This window comes from Nerophis lumbriciformis, linkage group LG02 (assembly GCF_033978685.3).
Source record: "Nerophis lumbriciformis linkage group LG02, RoL_Nlum_v2.1, whole genome shotgun sequence".
NCBI lineage: Eukaryota > Metazoa > Chordata > Actinopteri > Syngnathiformes > Syngnathidae > Nerophis > Nerophis lumbriciformis.
The window spans coordinates 25,317,055-25,339,816 of NC_084549.2; the positions used below are offsets into that span (position 1 = coordinate 25,317,055).

The following is a 22,762-nucleotide window of genomic DNA, read 5'->3' on the forward strand; positions in this document are numbered from 1 at the left end:
TGTTTTGGGTTTGATGTCAGAGGACCATGTGACGGAGACAGAGGTCGCCCCCATGTGATGTGACTGATTCCTGGCGGACTGCGCTCGTCTGTTATGGCTCCTCCTGCCACAGCGGTAAGGCCGAGACGTAACACCAGCGGAGGGGAACGGGAATAACCCGACAACCGTGCGACTTTTTATCCGGACCCACCGCCGCGGACGATGACAGATCCCACCATGCCCCTGAAAAAAGCCTAGACGATGTGCTCGCCTCTTCTGCTGTGAAGGCTTCGACTTTTTCTCCACCATTATCAACACAACCAAATGAACTCCGTCAGAGCAAGTAACGTTAGCAGAAGACCAAGGCGAGTGTCGAGGCCGCGCCCGGTACAGCCGGAGAGGAACCACCAGGAAAGAGGTAACCGTGATATTGGCCGGAATGCTGCCGCGTCGCTCGTCTAATTTTAAAGTATAGGTAGAGTTATGTAACTTAATTGGCATATTCGTTATTCTTGTTTCCTATGTTGCGAATATCGGTTCTTGTTGTTGTAGTAGCGGCAGCTAGCCTATAGCAGGCGCATAAGTCGGCTTGTGTCGACAGGAAATACCGAGGCTCTAATGTTCCTAGCTAGCATTTAGGCCGCGCTTTGTTTTGCTGTATTTTCTCGCTCTGCGTTGAAATGTAAGTATACTTTGCTCCTCCTGTCGGTGTTCAAAAGTATATTTTTAAACCAACTAACGTCTGGCATGATGGTGAAAATGACGAGCTTGATGCAGGGTTTGCTCGTTTCACGAGTGGCAAACGTTAGGAAATGGTACACAAAGTGGTTGTCGTAGCATACTCAATGAGCGCATATTATTAGCATGTTTGGCTAGTTAGCTACGTCCAGGTGTTTCATATCAGACCATGTTTTGTCAGTGAAGGAGTTTTATTCTTTAATAACACGGTTTGACTCTATTGTTATACAATTCCTGTTCGCTGATATATGTACGGAATTACGTGCTGCGATTGCTAAACGTAAACAGCTGGTTATGCTCTGAAGTGAACCTTATATGCAGACTAAGACCACTTTTGTTGTTAGTGACAGTGCTAGTAAATCTGATATAACGCCATCAGCCACATTTGTGTCATAATGTGATGTGCCACTCTCACAGCATATGTTGAAAGTGCTCTGTTCCCAGTTGTATTGATCCCTGTTAGATGGTTCTTATTTAACGAGGGTTTGTTTTTAGTTTCAAACTGCTTTAACTGACATTGTTTGTTACAGTGTTTGTATTGGTTACTGGCCCAGTTATCTTTGCAACCAGAGCAACAACAATCAGACATTGGGTTTGCATCACCCATCGTGGGTAGTTAACCCATCATTAAGCTTAGGGTGAATGCATCATGCAGTTTGATTGAATCCCCTTCTTGTGGAATCTGTGTTTGTAGGTAATTATGATGTTTTGTTGTGTGTTTTTAATCATGTGTTTGTCGACATGTTACTGACATAATGTTTAGCCCAGGTGCTTTCAGAGTGGCACAGTGAGCATCTTGGAGAATATATGTGTATGGAGGCTCCGCTTCCCCCTGCAAAACATTCGCTCACCCCCGACTCTTGTTTACTCAGTCACCGTGGGAACCTAAAATCAGTTAATTTTGCCTGTAAATTACTAATACTGAAGTGAGAATAGTAGGGTTGAAAAACATCCTGCATGTTTCTTATTAAGTCTTCCAGGGCCTGGGAGGCAGGGGCCTCTGACCCGTAACCGGCTGGTTCAGCCATTTGCGTCTAGAGTCTTTTAGACAGCATTGGTGAAATGCTGTAACCTTTTATCTGTGGTTTCCAGATGAGGACGTTCCTGCAGATATGGTTGCAGAAGAATCTGGTCCAGGAGCTCAGAACAGTCCCTACCAACTTAGAAGAAAGTCTCTGCCCAAGAGGACAGTGTGTCCAACAAAGACAAACATGGAGGTACACACAAGAAAATAAGTACAAGTGCTTCACAACCTGGTTCATCAACTAATATTTCTTTTGACTTGACCTTTTCAAAGGGTGCTTCCACTTCAACCACAGAAAACTTTGGACATCGACCTAAGCGACCCAGAGTTTCAGGAAAATGCCAAGATTTACCAGGTACCTATCAAACCTTTTGGGAAATTTCTAATTAGTATCCAAATGTGTATATAGTGGTAGCTCGGCTTACGGGTTTAATTGGTTCTGTGACAGCTTGTAATCCAAAAATCTAAAATCAATATTCCCCATTTAAATGAATTTGAATTAAATTATTTTGTCCTTGGCCCCCCAAAACACTACAGTTTTTGAAAATGTAACAGTCTTTTAAATGAGACCAAAATGTTTTTAAGAACATATATTGTATAAAGAAACAGTATAATATAATGTGCTACACAAAACTACAATATTTTTATTAAGTACTGTCACAATGTACTGGATTTACCTTGGACCAGCAGATCTCCTGCAAGCTGCTTTTCTGTCAAACACACCATCAGCTTTTCCCTATTCTCATTGATAAATGTCCCCTGTTTTTATAGAATCTTTCTGTTTAAGTATGGCGCACATTGCCAAGTGCTATGCTTGTACTGCCTCACCAAGTCTGCTACACACACAGCTCAGTCAAGTTTTCCCATTATTATTATTATAATTCAATGAATATTAGCTGACATTCTTCTTAGCATTGTCCTTCACACTCACTTTCTTCATCCTCTAGAGTGGGAAAAGCTACATTATGTCTTTCTAACTATTACCTGATGCTCGTGAGGGAAGCACAAAATGTTGGGCATATCTTACGGGCTTTACTGATTCGCTCGACTTACTAGAGGTAGGGAGGTATATAAAAGTTGGCTCATAACCCAAAATGTAATACAACTGTATAAATATTTCCCAATGACCATGGAGCAAATACACATACCTCCTCCAGTGTACTTTGTCAAAGCAATAAAAGGCAGTACAGAAAATAGTTAAATTGGTTTTCCAAGTGTTTTTATTTTTTTGTTTCTGCACAATAAACAAATATCTCTATTATCTGTTGTGATTTTGCCAAAATTTTATACAAACATGTATCTTTAAAAGGTAATAAAAGCTGTCATTAAGTCAGACTTACCGGTACTTATAATCAGGTGGTGATGTTGCTTAGTGGGTTTTCTTTCCAGCATAGTTTAAGCTTTTGCATGTATGCATGGTAGTATCTGATTACATTCATAAGGCTTTGTGTGACTTTTCCTTTTCCTTCCTAGCAGCAGCTCCAGCAGAGCAATATTTGCAGGAGAAGCTTCCAGACGAGGTGGTGCTAAAGATCTTTTCATACCTGCTGGAGCAGGACTTGTGCCGCTCCGCTTGTGTGTGCAAGCGCTTCAGTGAGTTGGCCAACGACCCTATCCTCTGGTGAGTCTCTGGTGGTGCCCAGGGACAACTGTCAATCTTTTTTTTTTAATGGTTTATATAAAAAAAACACACCTGACAAAAACCACACATTTTTGTTCACCATACATAGTTGTACTCATACAGGAAGGATCATTTTAAGCACTGATGTGTCTTCTTGCAGGAAAAGGCTTTACATGGAAGTTTTTGAGTACACACGACCCATGATGCATCCTGAGGCAGGAAAGTTCTACCAAATAAACCCAGAAGAATATGAGCAACCAAATCCCTGGAAGGAAAGTTTTCAACAGTTGGTATGAGTCTATGGAATATTGTATTTCTTTCTCTTTCTCTTTTATTCTACATGTTTTTGTCTCACTATACTGGAACAATCTGATTTTGAATTTAGAAATGAAAGTGAAATACTGCACAGTTCTTTATCTCAATCTTGGCCTAATGGTAGTTACTTACACAGTAGTCATAATATTACATTTGAATTGATATTTATTCCAGCGGTACCTCGGTTTTCATACGGTTTTAGTATGTTTCGGCTGTCATACAAAGTCTCTGTGCTTATTTTTCTTGTTGAGCACGCGACCCACAATAGAGCCAGATAAAGTTGTAGCATACAGTATTAGTCCAATCAAAGTAAAAACAGCCTTAGAGTCTTGTGTTTCCAGAGTGTCACTGAATACACCACACTACCACTGTAAGTCTAGTCAAACAATTAAAGATAATATGGCACCAACTGGCTGTCCTCTGTAGTTTGTAGGAAAGCACAACTGTCTCGCGCATGCAAGTGGATGCATCAGTTGATGTTAGTCTTAAATAAAGGTAAAAGTAATGTTAAATGTTTGTGTGTTCATTCATGTATCCTTTGTATACATTTTGCATTGTTTTCTGTGTGTAAAGTGTTTTGTATTGACATTTTTGGATGTCAAGTTACATAATTTACTATGGGAAACAATGTTTTTGGTTTCATACAAGTCGGTTTTCAACAGACCCTTTGGAACTTAACAAAAACTGAGCTACCACTATACATTGCACTTTCATTTGTAGTAATTTTGTCTGACACTGTAACTCTAGAGACCTTCATGCTGGAATACCATTGTCTGTTGATTAGTTCTACTGTACAGCACCACAAATGATGAATACAATAATGTATATAGTATACATTATACAGTTATTTAAATTCTGTTTTTTGTAGACTTTTTAGCTTGGTTAAGCTTAGCTTGCTTCAAGTCCTGTGTTTAGTTGGCTATTGCTGTGTGAAACGACAATACCATAACTGTTACCTTCAATTTGCAGGGTGTGAGCGGAAACTTTGTTGAAGTTGTGTTCCTTTGGGCTGTAATAGCCTTAACATTTCCCTAAAAAAGCACTTCTGAAATATTTTAATATTGGCTTTACCTACTTTCATCTTAAAACTGCTACACCTCGAGTTAATAATAGCAACATAATTGTGTGATGGTTTGTTTGCAGTATAAAGGAGCTCACGTTAAGCCAGGCTTTGCGGAACACTTCTACAGTAATCCTGCAAGATACAAAGGAAGAGATAACATGTTTGTAAGTACTTTCACTCCCAACAATTCTTTATTTTGTGTCGCTAACCAGCCAACCATTTTTCAACACATGTATCTCCCTTCCCCAGTATTATGACACCATAGAGGATGCCCTCAGAGGGGGCCAGGAGCCTCACTTTGACGGCCTCATATTTGTCCATACTGGTATTTACACAGATGAATGGATCTACATAGAGTCGCCCATCACAATGATCGGAGCTGGTATGTGTGTCGCTGTGTCATTTGTGTGTGATTATTTGCTTGAGCTCAGACCATCATGCTGTTTGTGTAGCTCCTGGGAAAGTGGCAGAGAAAGTCATTATTGAAAATACCCGGGACTCCACGTTTGTCTTCATGGAAGGCTCAGAAGATGCCTATGTTGGGTACATGACCATCAGGGTAAGATTATATGTTTCCTATGTTATGTTCCTTGTAGTCAAAAATGTGTTACTTATCTGGTTTCTTGTGTCCACTGCAGTTTAACCCTGATGATAAATCCGCCCAGCACCACAATGCACACCATTGCTTGGAGATTACGGTCAACTGCAGCCCAATTATTGACCACTGCATCATACGAAGCACCTGCACAGGTAATGAAGTCTTCTGCAACTTGGAGCTGCTTTTTGTGTTCATACAGTTTACTGCGCTTGTTTCAGTGGGATCAGCTGTGTGCGTTAGTGGTCAAGGAGCTTGTCCGACAATCAAGCACTGCAACATTAGTGACTGTGAAAATGTTGGTCTTTACATCACCGACCATGCACAGGTAACATGGATCTCTCTTCTTATTGGTCAGCTGAAGCTCTTGGTGAAGGTCTACAAATGGACATAATATTTAACTATATTTATTGTTTTTCCAGGGAATTTATGAGGACAATGAGATCTCAAACAACGCTCTGGCTGGGATCTGGGTGAAAAACCATGGTAACCCAATCATCAGACGGAATCACATCCACCACGGCAGAGATGTCGGTGTTTTTACATTCGACCACGGCATGGTAAGTCATACATTTCAAGAAGCAAGTATTAGTAAGCAGTTTACTAGTGCTACTTCAATGCTGTATTTATCTAATAGTCGCTTAAAGATGTTTTCACTGTTTGTTTCCAGGGTTACTTTGAAAGCTGCAACATACATCGGAACCGCATCGCCGGCTTTGAGGTGAAAGCTTATGCCAACCCGACGGTGGTGCGCTGTGAGATCCATCACGGCCAGACAGGAGGCATCTATGTGCATGAAAAGGGCCGTGGCCAGTTCATTGAAAATAAGATTTATGCAAATAACTTTGCTGGCGTGTGGATCACTTCTAATAGCGACCCCACAATACGGTCAGTACAATGGGCACCTTAATAAATGTGTACATTTACATCAAGCATTAATGCTGAAATGTGTTGTGTTCCAATGCAGGGGGAATGCCATATTTAACGGCAATCAAGGTGGGGTGTATATTTTTGGTGATGGTCGAGGTCTCATTGAAGGAAACGACATCTATGGCAATGCCTTGGCAGGGATTCAGATCAGGACAAACAGCTGCCCTATTGTCAGACATAATAAGATCCACGACGGCCAGCATGGTGGCATTTATGTGGTAATACATCGCGCTGTTACGCGAGTGTGAACGTTTCTGAGCTTTTCTCTGCTTTGTAACTTATCTCTGATGTTGATTTTTGTGTGCTGCAGCATGAGAAAGGACAAGGCGTCATTGAGGAGAATGAAGTGTACAGTAACACACTTGCTGGAGTGTGGGTCACAACAGGGAGCACGCCAGTTTTGAGGAGGAACAGGATACACAGCGGGAAGCAGGTACCATTAGAGATAACTTAATGTACGTTAAGTGGTTTGTTTTGTGGTCCAGGGCTTTTTGAACTAAACTGTTTATTAGACCACATTGTCAGAAAGCATAAAGAACAGCGGTCAGCCATCTCCCTGAGTGATGGTACTGCCCTAGATTGTTAATGTTTATTAAACATAGCCAATAGTCATTAATCGAGTGAAATTAAAGGCTACAGCAGAAATATTTAGAAATTTAATTGTAAACAAAAGAACAATGTGGGCAAGTTCAAAACCCTCTGTGGGCTGCAGTCAGCTCACAAACCAGGTGAATTAAGCTGCTGTTCAACAAGTTCATCATCTTTTTGCCTAAATTGTGACAGGTGGGGGTCTACTTTTATGACAATGGCCACGGAGTGCTGGAAGACAATGACATCTACAATCACATGTATTCTGGAGTTCAGATAAGGTTTGTATCTGACCTTAATTTGGCTCAGACTTCTTAAGAGTGTTCTATAAGTAAGCACGTGTTCTTTCTGATCCTCAGAACTGGCAGCAATCCCAAGATCAGGCGCAACAAAATCTGGGGAGGACAGAATGGAGGCATTTTGGTTTATAACTCAGGTGAGATGCGCACTTATTCTACTTCTTGTTGTGTTATTTACCTCTTTTTCCACCCACATTTCCTTAAAACTGTTTGTGTTTCCAGGTCTGGGCTTTATTGAGGACAATGAGATCTTTGACAACGCTATGGCAGGAGTGTGGATCAAGACTGACAGCAACCCCACTTTAAGAAGAAATAAGATCCATGATGGGAGAGATGGCGGAATCTGCATATTTAATGGAGGACGAGGTAACTATGTTGATTGTAGTATTTGGAATATATCCCATGCTATATTACAGCTAATACTTGGACCATCTATATATTCAGAAAATGATTCTTTATTTACTACAAATGATGTATCTTTGTCCATCTATCTATGCCAGCAACAAATAATGACAGGCAGAACAATTAAATGTACGTCCACTAGATGGCAGAATGTACAGCATTTACCTGTGCATCCATCCATTTTACTACCGCTAGTCCCTTTTTTTGGGGTTGCTGGAGCCTATCTCAGCTACAATCGGTTAATGCCAATCATACAACAGGTTTGTCTGGTGGTGTGTCATAATATTTTTCTAATAAAAGAATGAGCTTGGCTCAGTAAAGATTACTTTAATAGACTCCATGTCCCAAGTATTTGAAGGTTATGTCATCCACTTAAAAGGGCTGTTTGCAAAATTGACACGGATGTCTAGAGGGTGCTAACTTTCCAATATATTTTACACAGTATATTCCGCCCTCTTCTATGTTCTGGGACGTAATTTCGTAACTACATACGTACGTACGTAACACATGCACATGTTCGCTGACTAGCGATTTGGATAGTTAGTGTTAGCTGCCATTGAATCTATATTTTTATCATAACATGACTGCAAGTTGTTCCTTGCTTCTCTTGGACTGCTTTTGTATGTGTGCACACGCTCTCTGCACGTATGTGTTGACGAGACGGGATGAGTGACCGCCGTAAACACAAACAGATTATATAGTTACCTTTGTAACAAATTACAGTTAGTCTGCTACCTTTTCTCTTCTACATATTTGCTATTATTGTTTCTTCTATACCAGTGTTTTTCAACCACTGTGCCGCGGCACACTAGTGTGCTGTGAGATACAGTCTGGTGTGCCGTGGGAGATTATCTAATTTCACATATTTGGGTTAAAAACATTTTTTGCAAACCAGTAATTATAGTCTGCAAATTATGTGTTGTAGTTGAGTGTCGGTGCTGTCTAGAGCTCGGCAGAGGAACCGTGTAATACTCTTCCATATCAGTAGGGGGCAGCCGGTAGCTAATTGCTTTGTAAATGCAGGTAAAAAGGTGTCTTATGCTTAAAACCAAAAATAAACAAAAGGTGAGTGCCCCTAAGAAAAAGCATTGAAGCTTAGGGAAGGCTATGCAGAACGAAACTAAAACTGAACCGGCTACAAAGTAAAAACAGAATGCTGGACGACAGCAAAGACTTACTGTGGAGCAAAGACGGCGTCCACAATGTACATCCGAACATGACATGACAATCAACAATGTCCCCACAAAGAAGGATAAAAACAACTGAAATATTCTTGATTTCTTAAACAAAGTAGATGCGGGAAATATAAGACATGAAACTGCTACAGGAAAATACCAAAAAAAGAGAAAAAGCCACCAAAATAGGAGCGCAAATGGGTTGTACTTGTATAGCGCTTTTCTACCTTCAAGGTACTCAAAGCGCTTTGACACTACTTCCACATTCACACACACATTCACACACTGATGGAGGGAGCTGCCATGCAAGGCGCTACCAGCACCCATCAGGAGCAAGGGTGAAGTGTCTTGCTCAGGACACAACGGACATGACGAGGTTGGTACTAGGTGGGGATTGAACCAGGGACCCTCGGGTCGCGCACGGCCACTCTTCCACTGCGCCACGCCGCAAGACAAGAACAAAAACACTACACACAGGAAAACAGCAAAAAAAACTCAAAATAAGTCATGGCATGATGTGACAGTACACCTACTTTGAGACAAGAGCTATAGTGATGCATGGTTGGTTATGCTTTAGTCATATCCAACAATTGCGACAATGACTTAACTATCAACTGAGTTTATGATTTCTTCTGGTGGTGTGCCTCCGGATTTTTTCAACCCAAAAAAATGTGGCTTGGCTCAAAAAAGGTTGAAAAACACTGTTCTATACTAATGTTAGATTTTCAAGAGAATTGTATCCAAAGCTGTCTAAATATTGTCTGTCTCAGGTTTGCTTGAGGAAAACGACATCTTCAGGAATGCCCAGGCAGGCGTCCTCATTAGCACCAACAGTCACCCCGTGTTAAGAAAAAATAGAATATTTGATGGCTTCGCTGCAGGTTCGTTTAAAAATCTGAACTCCAGCCTCAATAGTTTAAACACAAGGTGTGTATCTGAACCATGTTTGTCGTCAGCAGGTATCGAAATCACCAATCACGCCACGGCGACTTTAGAGGGCAATCAGATCTTCAACAATCGCTTCGGAGGGCTTTTTCTCGCATCTGGTGTCAACGTTACGATGAAAGGTGCAAGCGTTGACTGACTTCCTTTGACGACCAACTGACAACACCTGACAAGTCTCGTCCTTTTTGTCTGTCCTCCAGATAACAAAATAATGAACAATCAAGATGCAATTGAAAAGGCTGTGAGCAGAGGTCAGTGCCTGTACAAGATTTCAAGTTACACCAGCTACCCAATGCACGATTTTTACAGGTAATCGCTGTTGAAAACCAATGACGATATCACCCCACTGTTTTTTCTGTCTTGTTTTGACTTTTCACGGCTCCCCATTTGGCTCACCACAGGTGCCACACCTGTAACACGACAGACCGCAACGCCATCTGTGTGAACTGCATCAAGAAGTGCCACCAGGGACACGACGTGGAGTTCATCAGACACGATAGGTCAGTTTTTGACATTGACACACCTCAAACCAGAGCTATTCAACTGGCGGCTCGGGTGCCAAATCCAGCCCAGGAATGACACCATATTGGACCCCAAGTTCAGTTCAAAACTAGGAAGACAGACATTTTTGCAGCAAATTCCCTAAAACAGTAGCGTGGTCTTGTTGCATAGAAGAACTTTGAATACTGTAAACACTGTCAGATTTTTGCATTGACAATTTAACCTTGCTAGCAAACTTGTGATTTACATAACTGAGGCATTCCTAAGCACCCCTTTAAGTCTTTTTCTTTTAGACCGTTACACATTTTTTTCATAATGGGATTTTTCAACTAAGGTGTTGCTGTAGTTTGTTTACTTCAGATGCAGTCAGTAGTAATTTGTTCAACTTCTTTAGTTATATTGATAGTGTTTCTTCAGGTTCCATTTCATGTCCTCTCTTTTTCAACATTTGAGCTATTCAACTGGTGACCCGCGAGTTGTTAAAAAAAACTTGAGACTCACATTTTTGTAGATGATTAACAACACGAGTTTGACTAGATTTTTGGCAGAACGCTCCTATAACTGACAAAATAAATAGACCAAAATCAAACATCTACTGTAGAGGATGCTGGTTCTCTGAAATACTCAAGTCCTGGTCCTTAGATTTCTGGAAATGTGGCCCCCAAAACAATTTTGTTAAATATTCCTGCCTTTAACAATTAATACAATGCCATTGTTGTTTTAGAGCTATAAAAGGTTGGAACACACTCTATTAACGGTAAATAACATTTCTATCTGTTGTTTAAAATGCTTTGGAAGACATAGTAGCATACATGATATTCTCAAACTGTTATAATCAATAGTTTAGTTCATTAAGGATCCCCATTAGTCTACACCGCAGTGGCGACTATTCTTCCTGGGGTCCAGGCAAAAAACATCACATAATAAATAACATATTGTAATATGAAAAAAGCAACAAAAAAATAACTTGGAGTTTACATAATGTTGCAATAGTAAAAACGGCTAAAATGGCTTACAATATACCCATTAGTGTACCAAAGACAACATTCTAAGTGACGAAAAAGTACCATATTGAATAAAATATGTAGTACATACAAAATGAAGATAATATCAATATAAAAACGACAACCAGAAACAAGAATGAATTCAAGCAAAAAATAAGCCAAAAGAAGACAAATGGTCAATAAGGATTCAATCTTATGGACAATTAGTTACTAATGACTTGGTGGTGGACATTTTTCCAACATGTGCACCAAATTTCATTAAAACTGAGCTAAATATCCCAAAAGTAGTGGGGGCTTTAAGCTATGTGAGAATTGTCAAGTCAATTTGACTCCTGCAGTATAATATTGGGGTTTGGTAACCGTGCCACTATGTGGTCTATTTGTCAGAAAAATGTTAACACTGGCAACAGTCAGGGTGCATGTGTAGTCTAATCTTCACACCTATCCTTCAACCATAACCAATATAAAATGTTTGAATAAACCCTTTAAGTAAATGCAATTGTCATCCTTGTTCTTCTGTCCACTATAGGTTTTTCTGCGACTGTGGCGCAGGGACGCTGTCAAATCCTTGTACATTAGCCGGAGAGCCGACGCACGACACAGACACACTGTACGACTCGGCACCTCCTATAGAGTCTAATACGCTGCAGCACAACTGAGCTCAAAACCCTCAAGTGTCCTGTTGCGCCTTAACAATGGACGCTTTGGACCACTGCAGAGGAGGAAACCCAAACAAATACAGACTCTCACAGAGCATTTACAGTGACTAAAAAAACAGACTTGGACATACAATGCCTCGCCTTTTTTTCCCCCCTTAATTTTATAAAAAACAAGTTACAGTAACAGGAGAGCTGAGGAGCAGGTGGTTGAGGAAAGAAAACAATGACAACCACCAGCGTGGCTCATCAGCTTTGGAGAAAAAAAAAATGCAGTCATGTACAAAGTTGTGGTGAAAAGAGGCTGCGTTGTAAAGAAGGCCCGTGCAGGCCGCAATGCTTCCATCAGTGGGTGGCCCAGCTGCTCGCTCAATACGTATGAGGAAAAATGACCTAGCACTTCAGCTTTTTTTCACTCAACACAATTGATTTGATTTTAATGCTTTTTGTGTAGTTTTGTATTTTCATGCAAAAATCTTACTGTACTTGAATGTCTTTATTTTATTAAATGTTTTATTTTTTGTTTTATTATATCCCAGAATTGCTGTAAGTATACTCATGTCGCAGTATCTAACTTCTTTCTGTGAAAGAGATGAGGGAAACACTTTAATGGTTTCTCCTGCAACACTTGTCTTTTTTTTATTCTAAGGAACTGTTGAAATGTTATATACTTATAGTATTTGTTGGACTTGATAGTCTGCTCTTTTCTTTTCAAACTTAAAACGTGACTGTTTCATGTTAAAAGGTACAGAATCTAAAATACATGACCAAAATCCTTATTTCCACAAGACATAGCAGCTTCAAGATATTGTTGCTACCGAATCAGGTCCTATGAATTCTGTTTTTATTTGCCAATGTTGCAGGAGAACCTTATAGGCTTTTACTCCACTGAAGCTGAGACAAGTATTTTACACACAGCGCTATATGGCTTCATTATACCCTTCCCCTCCCCCATTCATGTGTACTGGTGATTGTGGGTTCTCATTCAGACTGAAATGTATGCATGTATCATAACATCTAGACTTAATATATTGTGAAGTATTCAATAACCGTTATGTAGGCTCTAGTTTGAATTAAAAGGGTTTAATTTCCTAGGTGAAACATTGTCCTTTTTTAAAAAAAATAAACTTTATTGGATCATGGCAGTAGTGTTTTTTCTGAACTGAAGGTACAGTCGAACCAGGCCATTCATACCACCGAACATGGAGTACAAAAACAATTGGTCACTTTCCTTAACTACAGTGTGTGGATCATCTCAGCAAGTGCAGCAAAGTGGGATTTGTCCAGTGTGGAGTCTTCTGCAAACTGGCACAGCTTCCTGTAAGAGCAAAGCAGAAGTCAGTGTGGACTTGATGAACAAAAATACCCCAATCAACAACTTACTTGAAGAGTCTGAGGCTGATGGTGTTCTTCTCAAACTCTCTGGCCTTTCTGTGCCCCGACTGGATCACCTCCTCTGGAAGGCTGGCGAGGCGAGCGGCGTTGAAGCCGTAGCTTTTGGGGCAGGCGCCAGAGATGAACTTGTACAGGAACGTGATGGTCTCTTGACTGGGATCCTCGCACTCGTTCTCCACCATGCACGCCTGAATGCAGAGCACGCAGGGATTGCGCTCGGACGGGGAAATTGATAGCAAAAGATCCTCTTCAACAGCAGATTGAATGTGACAAATGACCGTACCATGTGACCCAAGCGCACTGCGGGGTTGTTGGCGTAGTCCTCCACCAGTGAGTGGTAGTGCGTGGAGAAGAGCGTGCGGCAGCGGATCTTCTCAGCAAGCTCTTTCACAACGGCGCAGGCGATAGCCGTTCCGTCATATGTGGCCGTGCCTCTTCCTGCAGACATCAACGTTACTCAAACACTCAGCAACAGTGCAATGCAGTGCAGTGAACGTCTACCTAATTCATCCAGAAGCACAAGTGAGTGTTTGGTGGCGTGGTGCAGGATGCAGGCGGTCTCGCTCAGTTCAACAAAGAAGGTGCTCTCTCCTACAAGAAACAAAATGAAGATATTTTATATGTTTTTTAAAAGGGGAACATTATCACCAGACCTATGTAAGCGTCAATATATACCTTGATGTTGCAAAAAAAAGACCATATATTTTTTTAACCGATTTCCGAACTCTAAATGGGTGAATTTTGGCGAATTAAACGCCTTTCTATTATTCGCTCTCGGAGCGATGACGTCACATCGGGAAGCAATCCGCCATTTTCTCAAACACATTACAAACACAGAGTCAAATCAGCTCAGTTTTTTTCCGTTTTTTCAACTGTTTTCCGTACCTTGGAGACATCATGCCTCGTCGGTGTGTTGTCGGAGGGTGTAACAACACGAACAGGGACGGATTCAAGTTGCACCAGTGGCCCAAAGATGCGAAAGTGGCAAGAAATTGGACGTTTGTTCCGCACACTTTACCGACAAAAGCTATGCTACGACAGAGATGGCAAGAAGGTGTGGATATCCTGCGACACTCAAAGCAGATGCATTTCCAACTGGACTGGACAGATCAGCTTTCAGGAAAAGAGCGCGGATGAGGGTATGTCTACAGAATATATAAATTGATGAAAACTGGGCTGTCTGCACTCTCAAAGTGCATGTTGTTGCCAAATGTATTTCATATGCTGTAAACCTAGTTCATAGTTGTTAGTTTCCTTTAATGCCAAACAAACACATACCAATCGTTGGTTAGAAGGCGATCGCCGAATTCGTCCTCGCTTTCTCCCGTGTCGCTGGCTGTCGTGACGTTTTCGTCGGTTTCGCTTGCATACGGTTCAAACCGATATGGCTCAATAGCTTCAGTTTCTTCTTCAATTTCGTTTTCGCTACCTGCCTCCACACTACAACCATCTGTTTCAATACATGCGTAATCTGTTGAATCGCTTAAGCCGCTGAAATCCGAGTCTGAATCCGAGCTAATGTCGCTATTCCTTGCTGTTCTATGCGCCATGTTTGTTTGTATCGGCATCACTATGTGACGTCCTAGGAAAATGGATGGGTGTATATAACGATGGTTAAAATCAGGCACTTTGAAGCTTTTTTTTTTAGGGATATTGCGTGATGGGAAACATTTTGAAAAAAAACTTCAAAAAATAAAATAAGCCACTGGGAACTGATTTTTAATGGTTTTAACCCCTCTGAAATTGTGATAATGTTCCCCTTTAAAGATATTTATCTGACCACAGAACTTTCCTCCAGAAGGTTTTATCTTCGTCCATGTGATGTCAGATGAAACAAAAATTTTGCCGTTTGGCCACAATACCCAGCAATATGTTTGGAGGAGAAAAGGTGAGGCCTGTAATCCCAGGAACACCAAACCTACCGTCAAGCATGGCGGTGGTAGTATTATGCCCTGGGCCTGTTTTGCTGCCAATGGAACTGGTGCTTTAAATGGGACAATGAAAAAGGAGGATTACCTCCAAATTCTAAAATCATCAGCCTGGAGGTTGGGTGTTCCAACAGCACAATGACCCCAGACACACGTCAAAAGTGGTAAAGGAATGGCTAAATCAGGCTAGAATTAAGGTTTTAGAATGGCCTTCCCAAAGTCCTGACTTAAACGTGTGTACAATGCTGAAGAAACAAGTCCATGTCAGAAAACCAACAAATTTAGCGGAACTGCACCGATTTTGTCAAGAAGAGTGGTCAAAAATTCAACCAGAAGCTTGTGGATGGCTACCAAAAGTGCCTTATTGCAGTGAAACTTGCCAGGGGACATGTAACCAAATATTAACATTGCTGTATTTTGACCCAGCAGATTTGGTCACATTTTCAGTAGACCCATAATAAATTCATAAAAGAACCAAACTTCATGAATGTTTTTTGTGACCAACAATTATGTGCTGCAATCACTCTATCACAAAAAAATTGGAAATTATTGGAAACTCAAGACAGCCATGACATTATGTTCTTTACAAGTGTATGTACACTTTTGACCACGACTGTAAGTAATGGCACTATAAAAGCAGGAGTGAGTTTGCCTTACCAGCCATGATACGATCCGAAGCGCCCAGGCGAGTGAAGACTCGGTCGACCGGCGTGAAGCGCAGACTCTCGGCGGGGACAAAGCAGCCCAGCTGAGCGAGCACGATCACGAGTCCACACTGTCTCATGAGAGTCGACTTCCCGCCCATGTTGGGCCCCGTAACCAGGACACAAGAGGCATGGCGATGACTCTGCTCCTCGGGTTCCTCGCTGCTGCTGCTGCTGCAGCCGATGTAGACGTCGTTCGGGATGAAGTCGTCGCCAAAGAAAGTCTTGGTGACGCACGGGTGGCGGGAACCGACGAGATCGAGGAAAGGCGCTACCTGTTCCTCGCCATCTGGGAGGGCCACCTGCGGCCTGGTCATTGGTCCATCTCCCCCCTGACTGTAGCGTGACAAAGCCAGCAGCACATCTGGAAACAAATCATTACTGTGTTTACATTTTTTTTAACTGTGATTTCCCCGACTTCCTTTGTGCAGGGTGGTTATCTTTTCAAACTTGCATCACATTAATCAATCATGGCAGACTTCATAGAACCATTCCCCACGCAGGAACTTTCCCATTTACCCAGGTACCGTATTTCCTTGAATTGCCGCCGGGTATATAGTATGCGCATGCCTCGATTTACCACCGGGTCAAACTCGTTTCGCAAAATAATTAGCGTATGCCTAGAACAGGGGTAGAGAACCTATGGCTCTGCTTTTGAAGACTGCATCTGGCTCTCAGATAAATCTTAGCTGACATTGCTTAACACCATAAGTACTGAATAATTCCGCTGGTAATCAGTGTTAAAAATAACGTTCAAAATATAAAACATTCTCATGCATTCTAATCCATCAAGTCGCATTAAAGGTTTTATTTATTATTGGTTAGCTTCAGAATAACAATGTTATTAAAAAGAATAAGAGACTTATTACCGTATTTTCCGCACTATTAGCCGCACCTAAAAACCACAAATTTACTCAAAAGCTGACAGTGCGGCTTATAACCCGGTGCGCTTTTTATATGGATTAATATTAAGATTCATTTTCATAAAGTTTCGGTCTCGCAACTACGGTAAACAGCCGCCATCTTTTTTCCCCGTAGAAGAGGAAGTGCTTCTTCTTCTACGCAAGCAACCGCCAAGGTAAGCACCCGCCCCCATAGAACAGGAAGCGCTTCTTCTTCTACTGTAAGCAACCACCCGCCCGCGTAGAAGAAGAAGAAGCGCGCGGATATTACGTTTCATTTCCTTTGTGTGTTTACATCTGTAAAGACCACAAAATGGCTCCTACTAAGCGACAGGTTTCCAAGACGCAATCTCTCCATCCGCACACGGACTACTATTTCACAGCAACTGCCTAAAGACTTTCAAGAAAAGCTGGCTACTTTCCGTGCATATTGTAAAAACAAGATAGCTGAAAAAAAGATCCGGCCAGAGAACATTATCAACATGGACGAGGTTCCACTGACTTTTGATATTCCTGTGAACCGCACTGTGGATACAACGGGAGCACGTACGGTGAATATTCGCACCACAGGGAATGAGAAGTCATCCTTCACTGTGGTTCTAGCTTGCCATGCTAATGGCCAGAAACTTCCACCCATGGTGATATTCAAAAGGAAGACCTTGCCAAAAGAGACCTTTCCAGCCGGCATCATCATAAAAGCTAACTCGAAAGGATGGATGGATGAAAAAAAGATGAGCGAGTGGTTAAGGTAAGTTTACGCGAAGAGGCCGGGTGGCTTTTTTCACGCAGCTCCGTCCATGTTGATATACGACTCCATGCGCGCCCACATCACGCTGGTTTTTAATATATTATTAAAGTTTGACTGACCTATCTGACTGTTTTTTTGACATTCCTTTAGCGCAGTTAGATGCGGCTTATAACACGGGGCGGCTTATAGGTGGACAAAGTTTTGAAATATGCCGTTCATTGAAGGCGCGGCTTATAACCCAGGGCGCCTTATGGTGCGGAAAATACGGTACACTCTAAAAATGTTGGTCGCATTTAGTTGTATTCAGTGTTAAAAAAATATTATATGGCTCTCACGGATATATATTTGGCTTTCATGGCTCTCTCAGCCAAAATGGTTCCCGACCCCTGGCCTAGAATTACCGCCGGGTAAGTCACGTACCTACTACGTTTTTAGCGTTATCTTCTCTCTGGCCTCACGGATGTTGTTTACATTGATTTATAATGTTTGTTATTACAATCCTAGTTAAGAATTAAAGTAGCATGTTTTATTTTCAATTTGTTTTTCATGCATTTTTACATACAGACAAATGCGTACGTAATTGTTGAATGACCCCTTGTAAAAAATAAAGAGTGTCACGTTATAATTGCCTTTTCAGACCCAAACAAAAAGAACTCCCGGGATGATTCATTGTGCTTTAAATTTTATTGCGGCATTAAGCGATGTCATGATTATCCTTACATCACACTCAAATTTATAAGCGCATGCCTAAATTTACCGCATCCCTTTGGTAAGCGCCGGAGTGAGAAGAGGTTTCTACCAAAAACTACCCGGGTAAATAAAGTTCAACCAGGAACTAATTTGGTCCGTAATCGCTCGGTGGGAGTTTGGAAAGTTTCTGCAGGATGCTGTTGAAAGCGCATTGGTTGAACATAGGCAGGGCATTTCTAAAATTTCAGCTGCCATTAGAGTTTACGAGGACACATTTCGTGTTTCCACGGACTGTTCAGGTATTGCACAGCGTGTTTACGTCAGATCATGCGCCCACTGCACTGCACAACACCGCTCTTTTAAATACGCTTGAGTTTAGAAAACTTTTTTGTCGACATAACTCCCAATGGCAGAGGCCGCAGAAAGCAGTGGACATGAGCCATAGCAAAACGAGGGTATTAAGTAGCGACAAAAGTTGTCTGGATAGTGTGTACCACGGGGCACTGAGATTCATCACCAACAGCGCTCCCCTTACTCACCATTGTGTGTTATACTCAATGGTTAACTGGACATCTTTATGTGCTCGACGCCTCAATCATTGGTATGTTTTCATCTACAAAACCATTCTGGGTATCACTCCATCTTATCTGTCTTGTCTTTTAACAAAGAAACAAGGAAGTCACAATCTTCGTTCAATGAATGTTCTGCAATTTGTCGTCCCCAAAGTAAGAACTGAACTGGGCAAGAAAGCATTTAGGTTTTCAGCACCGAAGGCTTGGAATAACCTACAATTGAATATTAAACTTCAAACCCTAGTTACGTTGAATTAGTTTAAAGCTTCTGTGAAAGGACTGCAGTCTACCTTGTCTGTATGCACATGTGTCATGTGAGCAAGTTTTAATGTTGTAAATGTGATGTTTTTTGTATTTGTTTACTGTTTTTAATGTAACCTTGCTGCTGCCCTCTTGGCCAGGTCTCCCTTGGAAAAGAGATCTTTGATCTCAATGGGATTTTACCTGGTTAAATAAAGGCTAATAATAATAATTATTGAGGTGTGGGAACACTTCACACTAAAATGGAAGGAAAAGGCAGTAGTAAGCAAACATTGCTAAGTGCAACTCGCATACCACAATAGCACAAGTTCAAGGCTGTAACACCTGTCCAGAAAGCATCCGATTTGAGGGACGTCCGGAGGCGAGGTAAGTCATCTATTATCAAATATAAACGCAAAAGTTGTGTTAGTAAAATAAATAATATTCATTATGATAACCAGGATGTGTTCTCTCACTCCCGCAAAGTCATCAAATGCCGCCAAAAGGTGTTGAAAACTAAACGCTATCTGAGCTGTCGTGTTCAATTAGCCTTTCATTAGTAACCACGCAAAAGTAGCCGTGCAAAGTTATTCGGGTTATTCAAGTCATGCAACCACATGCTACTTGGATAGCTTGCACTAGGGCTGGGCGATATGGCCTTTTTTAAATATTGAGATATTTTAAGGCCATATCACGATACACGATATATATCTCGATATTTTGCCTTAGCCTTGAATGAACACTTGATGCATATAATCACAGCAGTATGATGATTCTATGTGTCTACATTAAAACATTCTTCTTCATACTGCATTAATATATGCTACTTTTAAACTTTCATGCAGAGAAGGAAATCACAACAAAAAAAAAATCAAAATTTTTTTCATACGGTGTTGATCTGGAAATGTTTGCCTCGGCATTTTGATGGTGTGGACGTGTGGCACCGAACGGAGATATTGACGTGCGGAGTAAGCCCTCTTCATTGTCTAGCGGGTGACTTTTCAAACGATGCTACATATTAGCAGTGTAGCCGAGTGTCCTGGGTTCGCCTATACAGTGTACTTATCTAATAAAATAATAAACGGTAGAGATTAGAGCAGGTTCGGTAGCCACCGCTTCTTTAATGTCAACATCACACACCTCCTTCCACAACCACACACACCCTACGTCACAGCCCTACGGCAACAACTCTGGAGGGACAAAACTCCTCCACCTTACCTAACACACTCCGGTAACTTGGGACACCCTGAACTGTTTGATACAGCAGTAATGCTACTTTTTATAGCAACGCTTTTGCCCCACACTTGACAAATTACGGTTGTCTGTTCGACATCTTCCCACTTGAAGCCAAACCACCGCCAGACGATGGACCCCCTGCTGTTTTTCTTGGGAATTAATTATTCCTTCATTTGTTACCAGATTCGCACCTTCTTTCTCTTGTATTAGCGCTCGCACCGCTCCGCTAGCATCACAGCTAACGTTAGCCATGCTGCTACCTCTCTGCTCGGGGAGGGCGTATACGTATGTGACGTATGTCGTGACAGTATGTGACGTATGTAAGAAGGTGTGCTTGTCTGTCTGTGAGAAGCAGAGACAGGAAAGAGTGAGGAAAGCCTGTAGTGTACGGTAATGCCCGCAGCTAAAAGCAACTGTGTGAGAACGTATACTCGATATCACGATATAGTCATTTTCTATATCGCACAGAGACAAACCCGCGATATATCACGTATATAGATATATCGCCCAGCCCTAGCTTGCACTTGCACCCACATTAGTTTCTGTAGAATGTAAGCACTCTAAGTCCTTGTTCACAGTGGTAGCACTTGTGTGCCAAGTTCCGGTCAGCCATATTGGTTCTGAATATGAAGTTGCACATTTCAAATGCAGTATTTAAAAGGCACTACCTAATCCACTTTTTATCTTTGAGATAATGAAAACTGTTTGTTTTATTTTTAATACTAAGAATATATTTTTGTTTTAACTTTCTCAGCGAATATTCATTTTGAACTAATTTTATATATATTTGTTTTCATCTCAAACAAGTTATGATGACAAAATGAACATTGATTACTATTTTGCATGCAATGAATGCAGTGAACTGTATTGCATTCTTAAAATGTAAAACTGTTGTCATTATTAAGTGGTTTGTCTTTTTATACTGTTTACGCATTGTTGGCAGGTTAAAAACAGCTCAGCGGATTAGCGTGGAGAAACCAACGTTTAAACGGCACCGTATAATAATAATCAAAATGTTTGTTTATGCGGTCACACCACACAGCACATAGGGCTGTGAGCGCACCTGTTTTTATTAGCACATACAAATTGGCACAATCAACCACGGACGCATTTCAGCTGTGCGTGTCAGCCTTCAATAATGAAAACAGGCGTTTAGGATATCAAAGACAATTAGGCCAAACAATAATTGAGGGCAAGTCTTAACATGTATATCCATCCATCCATCCATTTTCTACCGCTTATTCCCTTCGGGGTCGCGGGGGGCGCTGGAGCCTATCTCAGCTACAATCGGGCGGAAGGCGGGGTACACCCTGGACAAGTCGCCACCTCATCGCAGGGCCAACAGAGATAGACAGACAACATGAATAATTAAACCTTAATCAAGCAAAAATATGATTTATTCGATTACTCGATTAATCTATTGGGATATTCAATAGAATATTCGATTACTAAAATATTTGATAGCTGCAGCTCTAATTAAATGTGATCGTAAATGTAACCGTTCGTACATATACTTACATCATGTATATAAAACCGTAATGGAAGTGTTTGGATAATTCTTAAAGGGCTTTGTAGGCAGAATTGAGCGGCTCCCATAGGCTCCGTTTAAGCTGACTTCTGATCGCATTTATTTAATTTTTTGAATGCATTAAAAAAAATTACATCCATGGTCATGTCTCTCATAATGATAGGCTAAATTCCAAAAAAAAGTGCAGTTCCCCTTTAAAAGGCACACAGACACAAGTCACATTATTGTCTCGTGGCATTTGCTATGACCTTTCTCAACCATTGTGCATATCCACCATTTTTGTTATGACAACGCTACAGGTGGGAAAATAGACTTAATAAATCTTTATTTTTACAAGTGTGAAATTTCATAAATCCACCGTTTTCCTTTTTCCAGTATCGATAAAGTCAATCGATTCCCTTTTTAAACAATCTTGGATCGATATCTTTTTCTTGGGAGGTGAACTTGAAAATTTAGGTATAAAAATTGATCTATCAATATATCGATCAATTGTTGCACCCCTTTTTTTGGAGCATCTGTGTGAAGAACGCCGATTAGTGGAACACTCTTGCAATGTTTTTTCTTTGTATTTTGCTTACTTACACTTAAGTGAGATAAACCTGACCTGGTATTTTCTGTTTATTTACATCAGAAACAGACTTATTGGCCAAGTATGTTTAACACACAAGGAATTGGACTTGGTAGACTGTGCGCTCTTTCTTCAATGCGCTAAACAAAGAAAAACGCAACAACTATGAGAGAGCGCAGTACCGTGGCGACAAGTTATTAATGTAGAAATATACTGTACTACTCATCTGTACGTCATCAACCTGATTTGTGAAATGTGGTGGAAAGGCAAACTACAAAGTTCAGTAACTAAAGTTTTCAGCAACATTAAGTTCCTTAATATTTGTTGGATGGGGGAACTATTGATGTCTTTGGATTGGGGAACTATTGATGTCAAGTGTGCCCGAGCCCAGTAATCAAATCAAATCAAGACAGCCA

General features: G+C 41.1%; 2 protein-coding genes across 5 annotated transcripts in view; one reads left to right on the top strand and one right to left on the bottom strand.

The window, feature by feature from the left end:
- Positions 1 to 12,977, top strand: LOC133605938 (F-box only protein 11). 4 transcript variants are annotated; one of them, XR_009815200.2, is made up of 22 exons: positions 1 to 397; positions 1,810 to 1,934; positions 2,015 to 2,096; positions 3,215 to 3,362; positions 3,523 to 3,652; positions 4,821 to 4,904; positions 4,990 to 5,122; positions 5,193 to 5,299; positions 5,379 to 5,490; positions 5,557 to 5,663; positions 5,758 to 5,895; positions 6,006 to 6,223; positions 6,303 to 6,483; positions 6,576 to 6,698; positions 7,049 to 7,134; positions 7,213 to 7,289; positions 7,375 to 7,518; positions 9,500 to 9,610; positions 9,689 to 9,796; positions 9,875 to 9,925; positions 10,076 to 10,174; positions 11,709 to 12,977. XR_009815200.2 is itself a non-coding variant. In XM_061959362.2 (22 exons), exons 1-22 carry the CDS (start codon positions 304 to 306, stop codon positions 11,836 to 11,838), a joined length of 2,643 nt encoding a protein of 880 aa, XP_061815346.1. In that variant the 5' UTR covers positions 10 to 303; the 3' UTR covers positions 11,839 to 12,977. The 4 variants fall into 4 exon arrangements, 3 of the variants coding, with proteins under 3 accessions (XP_061815346.1, XP_061815335.1, XP_061815355.1); XM_061959362.2 differs by having other exon boundaries at positions 10 to 397; positions 3,218 to 3,362; positions 9,875 to 9,983; XM_061959351.2 differs by having other exon boundaries at positions 12 to 397; positions 9,875 to 9,983.
- The window catches only part of msh6 (mutS homolog 6 (E. coli)), a 17,618-nt gene continuing 7,812 nt past the window's right edge, over positions 12,957 to 22,762 (bottom strand). The window contains exons 5-9 of the mRNA XM_061959338.1: positions 15,816 to 16,226; positions 13,732 to 13,821; positions 13,514 to 13,668; positions 13,219 to 13,418; positions 12,957 to 13,153 (exon numbers count right to left, since the gene is read on the bottom strand). Coding sequence (XP_061815322.1) covers positions 13,072 to 13,153; positions 13,219 to 13,418; positions 13,514 to 13,668; positions 13,732 to 13,821; positions 15,816 to 16,226 — 938 coding nt within the window. The 3' untranslated portion in view covers positions 12,957 to 13,071. The remainder of the gene's footprint in view (positions 13,154 to 13,218; positions 13,419 to 13,513; positions 13,669 to 13,731; positions 13,822 to 15,815; positions 16,227 to 22,762) is intronic.